Here is a 12,785-nt window from a genome sequence, read left to right on the forward strand (position 1 = left end):
GTATGGGATTGTTTAACTTTTCTGCTTTTCTACTTACTTGTATATATTCCCTGTAATGTACCATATCCAACTGAGGGACCTCAATGACTCTCTCAAGGTCTCTGAGGTTATCAGCCCAAAGTCTAGGACAATATTATAAACATAGCTAAAAATTTGGGAGTTGCAAGCCAGGTTTCAGTTGGCTCACCCCTGTAATTCTAGCTACTTGGGAGGCTGAGAACAGGAGGATCAAAGGTCGAGGCCAGCTGGGGCAGAAAAAGTTTGTGAGACCCTTTTCAACCCATAGTGGACACAATGCTGTGGACTTGTTATTCTCAACTACATAGGAGGCTGAGATTGGGATGACTGTGGTGCCAGGCCAGTGGACAGAAAAATTCTCAAGATTCTGTCATCATGAAAGGGAAGCTGGATGCAATGGCATGAGGCTGTGGTTCCAGCCATGATGGGAAGCATAAAAGTAGGTAGAATGCAGTCAGGCATTGGTGGCTCACACCTTCAATCCTATCTACTCAGTAGGCTGATCTGAGGATTGCTGTTCAAAGCTAGCCTGGACAGGAAAGTCAATGAGACTCTTATCTCCAATTAACCACCAGAAAACCAGAAGTGGCTCAAGTGGTAGAGCTCTCGCCTTGAGCTGAAGAGCTCAGGGACAGGGCCCCGGCCCAGAGTTCAAGGCCCATGACTGACAAAAAACAAACAAACAAAGGTGGAATGCAATGGGCACAGACCTGGAGATGGGTATATGTGAATGAGAGTCTATCCTAAAAATAACCAGTGAAAAACAACTGGAGACATGATTCAATGGTATTATACCAACCTAATAAATGAGGCCCTGCATGCAAACCCTAAGAGTGGGGGAGGGGGAGAAAGAGAGAATGTGGGGAGCAACATGGAATCTAGAAACAGATTCTACCCAAGATGCAGATTAGTAGGGCCTACTTACATTAAGAGGATATTTGGTCATGTGTGTTGATAAATACCTATAATCCCAGCAACTCAGGAGGCTAAGACAGGAAGATTTAAAGTAAAAGTATAGCTGTGTGCTGTGGCTCACACCCGTTATCTTAGCTACTCAGGAGGCAGAGATCGGAGGATTCCCTGTTCAAAGCCAGCAGAGCAGGAGAGTCTGTAAGATTCTTATCTCCAATTAACCACCATAAAACTGGAAGTAGCTTTGTGGCTCAAAGTGGTAGAGTGCTAGCCTTAAGCTGAAGAGCTGAGGGACAGTGCCCAGGCCCACAACTGGAAAAAAAAAAAAAAAAGTATATTTGAAGCCTATTCCTAGTGGTTTTTTGTTTTTGTTTTGTTTTTCCATTTGTAGGGCTTGAACTCTGGGCCTGGGCACTGTCCCTCAGCTCTTCAGCTCAAGGCTAGCCCTCTACCATTTGAACCACAGTGCCACTTCCGGCGTTTTTTTCCTGCTTATGTGGTGCTGAGGAATCAAACCCTGGGCCTCATGCATGCAAGGCAAGCACTCTACCACTGAGCCACCTTCCCAGCCCATGTTTCGTAACAATATTCTAATGGTTCTCTCCACTATTTTTGCTTAGAATTTCCTGTACCAATTGCCTTGAACTTGCACTTGTTTTTGGGTATGGGAGTGTGGGGTAGCCCTGGTTTGCTTGGATACGTATGTATGTGGTGGGTCTAGTGAAACAGAGGTAGACACAGTAAGAGCATGAACATCCTGTTCCATGATGGTCATTCTTGTTCCCCTGTCTGGTATCTCCTAGCTCAAACTGTTGTTTTGGGATGGGTGCCCTTTGACTTGAGTGATCTTATTACCTTCCCTTTCTTATCACACTTCTTTATTTAGATACACAAATAAAAGCTATCAGATCCCTATTAAAACATTTGAAAAAGTTTTCAGTTTCTTGGTGTGGAAAAGGACTCACCACAGCAACATGATCATGAAGATTGTTTGTGGTCTGAACTGTGGTTCCATATTGTCATGAAATTATATCCACCCTGATCCCTCCTTAGACCTCTTAGGAAATATAGAATGACTCTATTCCTTAATCTTTTAGGATGTAGGCTATTGAAGAAAGCACTCATGTCCTTCAGAATCTTTTCTTCTCTTGACTTAATATCTCCACTAGGGCAGTAAGAAATCTTTTCAAAATTAGACATGGTTTTCCTGAGAGACAGCAGTTTCTCAGTGGAGATTCTCAATTCCTCTATGTACTAAGCATTTCAGAAACAAGGATAGAACTTTGGGTTGTCATAATGAATGAAGGCACATTGGTGGCACATGGTTGAGACCAGGACCACCAAGAAGGGTTTGGATCCCAGAGAAAGAAAAACAAAACAAAACCAGAGAGGTAGACAGGGTGCTAGAAAGGGCAGATCTCTGCTGATATGCAGTGTGGTAGGGCCCTGTGTCTCCTTTCTTAGCCCTAATCTGGGAACTAGTGCTTCCTGTTTCATTAATACTGAGTAGTTCAAGTACTAGTTCAAGTTAGTCCAGGGGGCAATATATCTTTGTCTCCATGCCTTCTCTTTAATTTCCATCATCAGGTATGCTATCAACCCTCTTCTATTTGAATCTTATGTTTTTGAAAGTAGTAACCCTGAGCTACTTACTCTCCTCTAACAAGATCTCCTTCTAATTCAGGGATGAGTCTTACTAGATGTTTTAGTTGAGATATTTACTCAGGATAAAGTTATCTAGAGCAAGTCATTACAGTCAAGGTTAAAAGCAAGGTTAGATTTCACATTGTCTATTAGCATGGTGATAATTCTTAGCTTCTGGATCTTAACTCACTTTGTTGTTGTTGTTTTCAATGCCTCAGTGTCCCTCCTTCACCTGGCTTGCCTCAGGATGGAGATTACATTTCAAACAGGAATTTTGGTGGGGACATTCCATCCATAGCAATGTGAGTAAGGTAGCATTCATAGCTCTTGGGATTGGCACCTAGATATCTTTGTGGAGCCAATATGTTGCCTATTACACCTAAGTAATATATAACCATCGTTGTTCTAACAAAATTGGTACTCATAGATAGAACTAAAGCTCTGACCTTGGTGCTTCCTCTTTCCTGCTGGTCTCAGGCCAGGTAGATTTCTTCTCTGACCATAGCTTGGGCTGAATCTGTTCTGGTATATAGTGTCCAGAGAATACCTTAATTCTGATTGTTGCAATCAGCCTGTGGAGCAATATAGATGCAGCAGGATATTCATTGGAGGTTAGCATGTCTGTACTTTTTTTTTTTTTGCCAGTCCTGGGGCTTGAACTCAGGGCCTGGGCACTGTCCCTGAGCTTCTTTTGCTCAAGGCTAGTGCTCTACCACTAGAACCACAGCACCATTTCCGGCTTTTTCTGTGTATGTGGTACTGAGGAATCAAACCCAGGGTTTCATGCATGCTAGGCAAGCACTCTACCACTGAGCCACACTCCCAGCCCTGTACTTTTTTTTTAAGACCAAGTTTTGCCCAGGCTTGGCCTCAAACTTGTGATCTTCCTGCCTCAGCCTCATGAGTAGCTGGGATTACAGGTGTGTGCCACTGCATCTGGCATTTACCATTTGGTTTTGTGAGTCACCAGTTTTAAATATCTTAAGTTGTTTTACTCTTCAGGTGGATCTGAAATCACTGAGGCATCCTTTAGTGTCCGTGAATGTGTTCTTGTGTCAGGTTGGCCCCACTCCCATAGAAATAGAAAGATAGCTTGAGAGCAGAGATTTGAAAGAGAACCTGATCACTAACCTAGAATACTCCATTTTGTTTCTGACTCCATCTTGTCTCCTATCTTTTCTTCTGTGCTCTCCTGAGTCTTTCTGGACTTGTATCCCATGAACAATAGACCTGATTACTGAATATCTTAAGACCAATAGTATACTAGATCTACTTCTTGGCACCCATATAGTTCTGTATCCTGAGATGATTGCCAAGATAATGGACAAGTGGACCACTTGGCTTCCTGTCATAGCTGAGATGCCAGGCCTATACCACTATGTCCAGGTATAGATTGGAAAAGTCTTGTGAGCTTTTCTACTTGGATTGACTTTGAACCATTACCTTCCCATTCTCAGCCTCCTAAAGTAGCTAAGATAAAGGTGTGAGCCATACCTCACACATAGATGAGCCTAACTGCAGTATCATTCTGATGTAAGAATCAGGGAACATGGTCTGACAAAGGATTTTGGATAGGCTTCTGAGAGTCAAAGAAATTCGAGAAAATGTGAAGTTTTGTTTTTGTTTTTTCCCAATCCTGGGGATGGAACTCAGGACCTGGACACTGTTCTCGAGCTTCTTTTGCTCAAGGCTAGCGCTCTACCACTTTAGCCACAGTACCACTTCTTGCTTTTTCTGTTTATGAGGTACTAATGAATCAAACTAAGGGCTTCATGATGCTAGACAAGCACTCTACCACTAAGCCACCTTCCCAGCTATGTTTTGGTAGAAGACACATTGTACATTTTGGCATATCCTGATAACTTGGGGAAGATAATGGAAAGGAGTCATTAAAATAAAATAGGCACCATTTAATTAATACTTTAAGTTCTGAGTGCTGTGGCCCAATACACATCACCTCATTCAACCCTCTCAACAATCCAGTAGAAATTATCACCCTTGTTTTATAGGTTTCATTTGAAGGTGGTAGAAGCAGACTTAGAATCTAAACCCAGCCTGGCACTGGTGGCTCATGTCTGTATCCTAGCTCTTCAGGAAGCTGAGTTCTGAGGATCATAGTTCACAGCCAGCCCAGATAAGGGACTCTTATCTCCAATTAACAAGCAAGAATCTAGAAGTGGGGCTGTAGCTCAAGCAGTAGAGTAAGAGCCTTGAGCAAAAAAACTAAGGGATGAATCCCAGGGTCTAAGATCTAGACCTATAGCTGACACACTTGTATACACATGCACATGTACACACCCCCCCTTGTACAATAATTCAAACTCAGTTTTATTTGACTGAGAATTGAATGTTTGTGCATTGTTTAATAATAGCTAAGCTATGGAACAACACAGATGTTCCTCAGTGGATGAATGGATAAAGAAAATATGGTATATATACACAATGGAATTCTTCCATCAGAAAGAATGACATTGTTTCATTTGTAAGGAAATGGAAAGACCTGGAAAAAATTATATTAAGTGAAGTAAGCCAGACCCAAAGAAACATAGGCTGCATGGATTCCCTCATTTGTAATAATTAGAATGTGCCTATAAATCTACAAGTAATCCCAATTGATAGCAAAAGACAAAATAATTACACTTAGACATAATTAATAAGTAGCATTCTAAACATTTATACAGTGAGAACAAAGGATTTTTTTTTTTTTTTTTGTCAGTCATGGGGCTTAAACTCTGGGCTTCGGCACTGTTTCTGAGCTCTTCAGCCCAAAGTGAGCGCTCTACCACTTGAGCACTTGAGTCACAGCCCCACTTCCAGTTTTCTGGTGGTTAATTGGAGATAAGAATCTCTCACAACGGGGCTGGGAAGGTGGCTCTGTGGTAGAGCACTTGCCTTGCATGCATGAGGCCCTGGGTTCAATTCCCCAGCACCACATAAGCAAAAAGAAAAAAAGCAGGAAGTGGTGCTGTGGCTCAAGTGGTAGAGCGCTAGCCTTGAGCTGAAGAGCTGAGGGACAGCGCCCAGGCCCAGAGTTCAGGCCCCATGACCTGACACCCCCCCCCTCCCCCCCATGGACTTTCCTGCCCTGACTTTGAACAGTGATCCTCAGATCTCAGCCTCCTGAGTACTAGAGCACCCAGCAAAAGGACAATATTCTTAGGAGAGAATCACAAGGGCTTAATAGCTCTATGCATATGGTCATATAAAGTGATGCTTATTGAAATGAACTACAAGAAATGGAGACAAGAGTATTTTTTTTTTTTTGTACAAGACTGCAAGATGTTGTTTTATTGTTTTGTTTTGGTTTGTTTTTAATCGGTCGTGGGGCCTGAACTCTGGGCCTGGATGTTGTCCCTAGGCTCATCAGCTCAAGGTTAACACTCTATTACTTGACCCACAGCGCCACTTCTGGCTTTTTCTGCTTATGTGCTGAGCAACCGAATCCCAGGCTTCATGCATGCAGGCAATCATTCTACCACTGAGCCACCTTCTTAGTCCCAAGGTTGTTTTGTTGTTTGTGTTTCTTTTTTCCTTTGGTTTATTCTCTTTTGTTGCTGTGTTTGATTTCTGTACCTTTTGTCTTGTATGTAGGTTTATCTGATTTGGGGAGGGGAAAAGGAAGCACAGAAATTCAGTGGTGATACTCACTAGACACTTTATTGGAAAGACAACTTGGGGGAGGAGGGTGGTTGGGAGGGGAAAAATAAGGGAGGGGTAACAGTTCACAAGAAATGTGCTCATTACCTGGCTTCTGTAACTATAACCCCTCTGTATATCACCTTTACAGTAATTTTTTTTTTAAAAAGAAATGAGTGCTTGTGAGTACTCATAGATCCAGATGACATAATTAAGTGTGCCGTTGTGAACACCTGAGGCTGGGAAATACATAATAAATAAAAGTATTGACTCATGGATCTCAAGGTTGAAGGGGCTGGATTTGATGATATTCTTCTTGCTGGTATCACAACATGCTGGGAGGCATCACAGAGAGAGAAAGAGAGGTGGGGGGGAGAGGAGAGAGAGAAAATATATGAGTTAGTGTTCTGATAATGGTATTAATTCATTTGTGAGGGTGTAGCTTCCTGAGCTAACATCATTTAAAAGTTCTACCTTTCTACACTGAGCCATTGAGGATTACACTTTCCAGTACATGAACTCCATGGACACATTTAAACTATAACAGATGTGTCTGGAAGCTAAAAGTATTACACAGATAAGTCATAGCTCCAGATCTGCAAGTGCTTTTTATCTTTTTTTCCTCCATCCCCCTCCCCGCCCTAACTTCAGTAATACCTATCTCATCACCAAAGAGAAGTAACATTTAGTTCAATGGGGATTTTTAGGGGTTATTATTTTAAAAGTGTGCCTTCATTGTCCCCAGCCTACATCCAACATTCTGTAACATCAGCAATTCTAAGAGGGAAACTGATCTCCATGTCTTGAAGTTGGGATGATGTTGGAAAGAAGAGATACCCTTGTAGAATATATATGTATATTCCAAAGGGCTTGGTTTAGTTTCTATGGCTTTCTGCCAACATTCCTGGATGGAGGAATGTGGGTGTGGGGGTTGGTAGGGCAAGGGGCCTATCTTACCCGAGAAAGGGTGAGTCTGACAGCTGAAGGGTCCCAGAGCAGCAAATATCACCTTGTCTCTTCTCTTGGACCACTCTAACCAGCTGCTTTAGACTGACAGAGGCATCTGGCTGCTAAAAATACCCTACTGACCAAGAGCTCCTTGTTCCAACTCAAGCTGAACACGGCTGCAAGTCTAGAACTTGGCACATGCAGATAGTTTCTTCTTGAAAACAAGCTTTTCAAACCTTGGCAGTACCCATCCCAAGACCACACGAACTCATAGTCACTTCTATCAGGTCACTGTCCTCTTGCTCCCTCCCCATGCCTGCTTCCAGGGAAAGTGGTGAGGGGGAGGTAAGGGCCTAGTGGCTCAGGGGGGTGGGGAAGGGGAAGTGGCCTGTCCATTTATAGTCCTGCTCTTGAGACACTGAAGGTGCTAAATAGCAGCAGCCACCAGAGGCTGGGTGCAGTGTGATATCTACCTCACTGGCCTAACAGGCTCTGAGATGACAATAGGGGGCATGGAGAATGTGGAGATCTTCACTTCTGAGGGCAAAGGCAGGGGTCTGAAGGCCACAAAGGAGTTTTGGGCGGCTGATGTCATCTTTGCCGAGCGGGCATATTCTGCAGTGGTTTTTGACAGGTACGAAACCTGGGGAGTGGCCATCCTCTCCTTCATTAGCCTAGTGAGTGAGGAATTTCCCAATGCTTTGCTCTCAAAACCGTTAAGGGAAGGGCGAAGGGTTATGGATCCTTAACAGAGTGGCACTGTTACGCTGGTGCTTTTTTCCCCTTCCTGTGAGGAGCCATTTCCTGGAATTTGTTGTGGTCCCTAAAGGGGTTGCAGGTGAACAAGGACTTTGGGACATCTTCTTTTAATGGGGTGAAGTTGGCTGGGAGGGTGTGTTGTGGGTGGAAAGGTGGGTGTGGTTCTGGGGGAATATATTCTTATAGAAAACTCTTTAGCTTCTTTTGGTATATACAAGAAGCTAGAAGTCTATTAGATGGCAAACAAGTTGCTGAGAGTGTAAGAAATTAATTGTAAATATACAAGTAACAAAACACAGGCACCTCTTTACTTTTCAATAAAAGTTAAGAGTCTGGTCCAACCCTAGTCTCCTATGCTTTTCCTTAGAGATAATCCATGTGATGATTTTAAAGTGTTTCCTTCTAGAATGTTTGTTACATGTATCTGTCTGTTCTTATCAAGATGTATAGCTATAGATTGTCTATTTTTGCTTTTTATAGAAATAGTATAATACTTTATGTGTTACTTTAAAACATTATTTTCCTCTCTAAATAACATTTTTTAAAATGTTTATCCTTGTGGAAACTAGTCTATAGATATTTAGGCCTTCAAATATCTTTCTTTAAATGACATGTAATTCTATCAGTATTGACTCATAAGCTGTATTAATCCTGAGTTTAACTGCTAAATATTCTACCTTATAATACATGACATCTCACTTGCTTATTTTCCTATTAAGAGACATTTGTGGCTGCTTCTTATTCTTTTTCTCCTCCTCATTTTCCTCTTCCTCCTCGTGTGTGTGTGTGTGTGTGTGTGTGTGTGTGTGTATGTGTGTGTGTGCGCGCGCGCGCGTGCGTGTGCCAGTACTGGAGCTTGGATTCAGGGCCTGGACACTAATGCTGTCCCTAAACTTTTTTTGCTCAAGGCCAGAGCTCTGCCACTTAAGCCACAAGTTCACTTCTGGCTTTCTGCTGGTTAATTGGAGATAAAAGTATCATTTTTCTGCCCAGCTGGCTTTGAAGTGGGATCTACAGATCTAAGCTGCATGACTAACTAGGATTACAGGTGCGTGAGCCACTGGCAACAGCAAGTTCCTTTTCTCTCTGTTCTTTGGACTCAACCCAGGATCATTTTTTTTGGGGGGGGGGGTCTGGTGGTGGGGCTTGAACTCTGGGACTGGGCACTGCCCCTCAGCTCTTCAGCTCAAAGTTAGCACTCTACCACTTGAGCCACACCACCACTTCTGGCTTTTTTCTGCTTATGTGGTACTGAGGAATCGAACCCAGGGCCTCATGCATGCGAGGCAAGCACTCTACCACTGGGTCAACTTCTCAGCTCATCAACCCAGGATCTTGCACATACTAAGAATGTGCTCTAACACTTCTTTGAATTTTTAAAATAAACATTAAATAAAAGTATAAATTCTTCAAATGTGACCAGCTTTCACATAGTGAGACCAAAGGAGGATACTCTTAGGAGAGGAACACAAAGGGCAATGCCTATGCACCTCTGTTCATACAGAATAATACTTATGGAAATGAACTCCAGGAAATGGAAACAAGAGTTTTTTTTCTTTATTGCTGTTTCCCTTTCATTTCTTTTGTCCAGTACTTGGGCTCAAACTCAGGCCAGCACTTTACCACTTGAACCACAGTGCCATTTCCAGCTTTTTTGGTTTATGTGGTACTGAGGACTTGAACCCAGGGCTTCATGCATGCTAGACAAGTAGTCTACCACTAAGTCACATTCCCAGCCTTGTCTTATTTACTCTTTTATCTGTCTTTGGGAGGCAGAGAAATGGAGGGACAAAGAGTAAGCAAATCTAGCAGTGGTACTCATTAGACATTATGTTGAATATGAACTAATACAACTTGTGGGTAGGGATGGGAGGGAAAAACTAGGAGACTAGGAGGGAAGGGGGCCGGGAGCTTGAACTCAGGGCCTGGGTTTTGTCCCTGAGCCTCTCTGTGCTCAAGGCTAGCACTCTACCACTGAAGTCACAGCACCACTTCTGGCTTTTTCTGAGTAGTTTATTAGAGATAAGAGTCTCATGAATTTTCCTACCTGGGCTGGCTTCGAACCATGATTTTCAGACCTCAGCTTCTTGAGTAGCTAGGATTACAGGTGTGAGCCACCAGAGCCTGGCAAGAAATGTACTCTTTACCTGACTTATATAATTGCAACCCCTCTGTACATCACCTTTATAATAACAAAATATTTGAAAAATGTAACCAGCTTTAAATGAGTCTGCTTAAGCGGACCAAAGTGCCTAGGATGCTCATATTCAGGGTTAGGGAGAAGATGTGTGAGGGAAAAGTTGAGAACTTCATTTATTAAAATTTTTTTGCTAGTCCTGGGGCTTGAACTCAGGGTCTAGGCACTGTCCCTGGGCTTTATTTGCTCAAGGCTAGCACCCTACCACTTGAGTCACAGCTACACTACTACTTCTTGTTGGTAGTTTTGTTAGAGATAAGAATCTTATATACTTTCCCTCTTGGGCTGGCTTCAAATTGCCATGCTCAGATCTCAACCTCCTGAGTAGCTGGGATTGCAGGTATGAGCCATCAGTGCCTGTCAAGTTGAGAACTTTTAAGGAACTTGGTGATAGGCAGGCTGTTTGTGAACATGGAAACAGGGATGAGCTTCTTAGCACCCAGTGGGGACAGCTGGGCTGGGTATCTATGTGGTTCTCTATGTGCCTGTGGGAAGCCAGGAGCAGCCCTGGCACACAGAGCACACTGACAGCCTCTAATCTGGGAACAGCTGGGGAAGGAGTGGTGGAGGACAAATGATCTATAAATGGAAGTAATTTCATAAAAGGATTAGGTAAATTCCTGAACTATTTGTTCAGAAAATGAAGAAATATGTGTTTGTTAAAATATTTGTTAAAGAATAGCCTCTTCATGACATTGTCAAAAAAAAGAAAAGAAGGAAATGTACTCATCATCTGACTTATGAAACAGTAGCTCCTCTGTACAACTCTTTAATAATAACAATGAAATTATTATTATTATTATTTTGTCAGTTGTGGGGCCTGAACTCTAGGTCTGGGCGCGGTCCCTGAGCTCTTCAGCTCAAGGCTAGCGCTCTACCACTTGAGCCACAGCGCCACTTCCAGCTTTTTCTGTTTATGTGGTGCTGAGGAATGGAACCCAGGGCCTCATGCATGCAAGGCAAGCACTCTACCACTGAGCCACCTTTCCAGCTCTAAAATTATTATTATTATTATTATTATTTTTTTGGTCTAGTCGTGGGGCCTGAACTCTGGGCCTGGGTGCTGTCCCTCAGCTCTTCAGCTCAAGGCTAGCACTCTACCACTTGAGCCACAGTGCCACTTCTGGCTTTTTTCTTTTTGCTTATGTGGTGCTGAGGAATTGAAACCAGGGCCTCAGGCATGCAAGGCAAGTGCTCTACCACTGAACTGCCTTCCCAGCCCTAAAATTATTATTATTTTTGTTTGTTTTTTGTTTTTTTTTGGGTCCAGTCGTGGAGCCTGAACTCTGGGCCTGGGTGCTGTCCCTCAGCTCTTCAGCTCAAGGCTAGCACTCTACCACTTGAGCCACAGTGCCACTTCTGGCTTTTTTCTTTTTGCTTATGTGGTGCTGAGGAATTGAACCCAGGGCCTCAGGCATGCAAGGCAAGCGCTCTACCACTGAGCTGCCTTCCCAGCCCTAAAATTATTATTTTTTTGTGCTTTTTTTTTTTTTTTTTTGGGTCCAGTCGTGGAGCCTGAACTCTGTGCCTGGGCGCTGTCCCTCAGCTCTTCAGCTCAAGGCTAGCTCTTTACCACTTGAGCCATAGCCCCACTTCCGGCTTTTTTCTTTTTGCTTATGTGGTGCTGAGGAATCGAACCCAGGGCCTCAGGCATGCAAGGCAAGCGCTCTACCACTGAGCTGCCTTCCCAGCCCTAAAATTATTATTTTTTTGTGCTTTTTTTTTTTTTGGGTCCAGTCGTGGAGCCTGAACTCTGGGCCTGGGTGCTGTCCCTCAGCTCTTCAGCTCAAGGCTAGCTCTTTACCACTTGAGCCACAGCGCCACTTCCGGCTTTTTTCTTATGTGGTGCTGAGGAATCGAACCCAGGGCCTCAGGCATGCAAGGCAAGCGCTTTAACCACTGAGCCACCTTCTCAGCCCTAAAATTATTTTTTTTAAGTGTCCCTAAATACCCAGGCCTTGCAGGAGGTCCTTGTATAGCCACACCCACTTCTCCCCTGTCCCCACCTCCTCCATAATCCCTGACAACCCTAGCACAGTCATATAGTCTCCATTTCTGTAACTCTATCATTACAGTGTTGTTTAAGTGGGACCAGACAGTGTGTCACCTTTTGGGACTGTCTTGTTGCACAGTCATAATTCTGTGGAGACTCAGGCAGGTGTTCCATGTACCCGTGGCTCCTTCCTTTTTGTTGCTGTGTAGTACCCCATGTGTATGGACAAGTTTGTTGAGCCATGCACCTGCTAAATGATCCAGAGATCATTTCCAGTTTGAAGCCATTGCACATAAAACTGCTATATGAAATATATATATATAGGTATATATATATTTCCCTTTTGATGTTTGCTCTTGGTTATTGAGGATAACCATAGTAAATTTAGACTTTTGCTTTTAGGAAAGACATGCTGTTGTGTGACAGCCTGCTGTGAGTGCCATTGTTGAAACATCTACTGAATAGTCCTCAGATTCTAAAGTTTAGGAGTAATAGCCTCTTCTCTTTCTTTTTTTCTCCTCTTCTCCTTTTCCCTCTCTTCCAATCCCTTCCCTTCCTTTCTTCTCTTTTTTCTTCTTCTTCCCCTTTTCCCCTTCCCTCCCCTCCCCAGATATTACCATATCTGGCAAAAATTTCCTTTTAAACCTAGACTATACCACCTACCTCCACAATGAGGCC

General features: G+C 43.2%; 1 protein-coding gene across 1 annotated transcript in view; it reads left to right on the forward strand.

Annotated features, from left to right (window-relative positions):
• The first annotated feature begins 7,580 nt into the window (after window positions 1-7,580).
• The window catches only part of Smyd1 (SET and MYND domain containing 1), a 33,975-nt gene continuing 28,770 nt past the window's right edge, over window positions 7,581-12,785 (forward strand). Inside the window, exon 1 of the mRNA XM_042690466.1 lies at window positions 7,581-7,792. Coding sequence (XP_042546400.1) covers window positions 7,656-7,792 — 137 coding nt within the window. The 5' untranslated portion in view covers window positions 7,581-7,655. The remainder of the gene's footprint in view (window positions 7,793-12,785) is intronic.

This window comes from Dipodomys spectabilis, unplaced genomic scaffold (assembly GCF_019054845.1).
Source record: "Dipodomys spectabilis isolate Male_0828 unplaced genomic scaffold, ASM1905484v1 ptg000137l, whole genome shotgun sequence".
NCBI lineage: Eukaryota > Metazoa > Chordata > Mammalia > Rodentia > Heteromyidae > Dipodomys > Dipodomys spectabilis.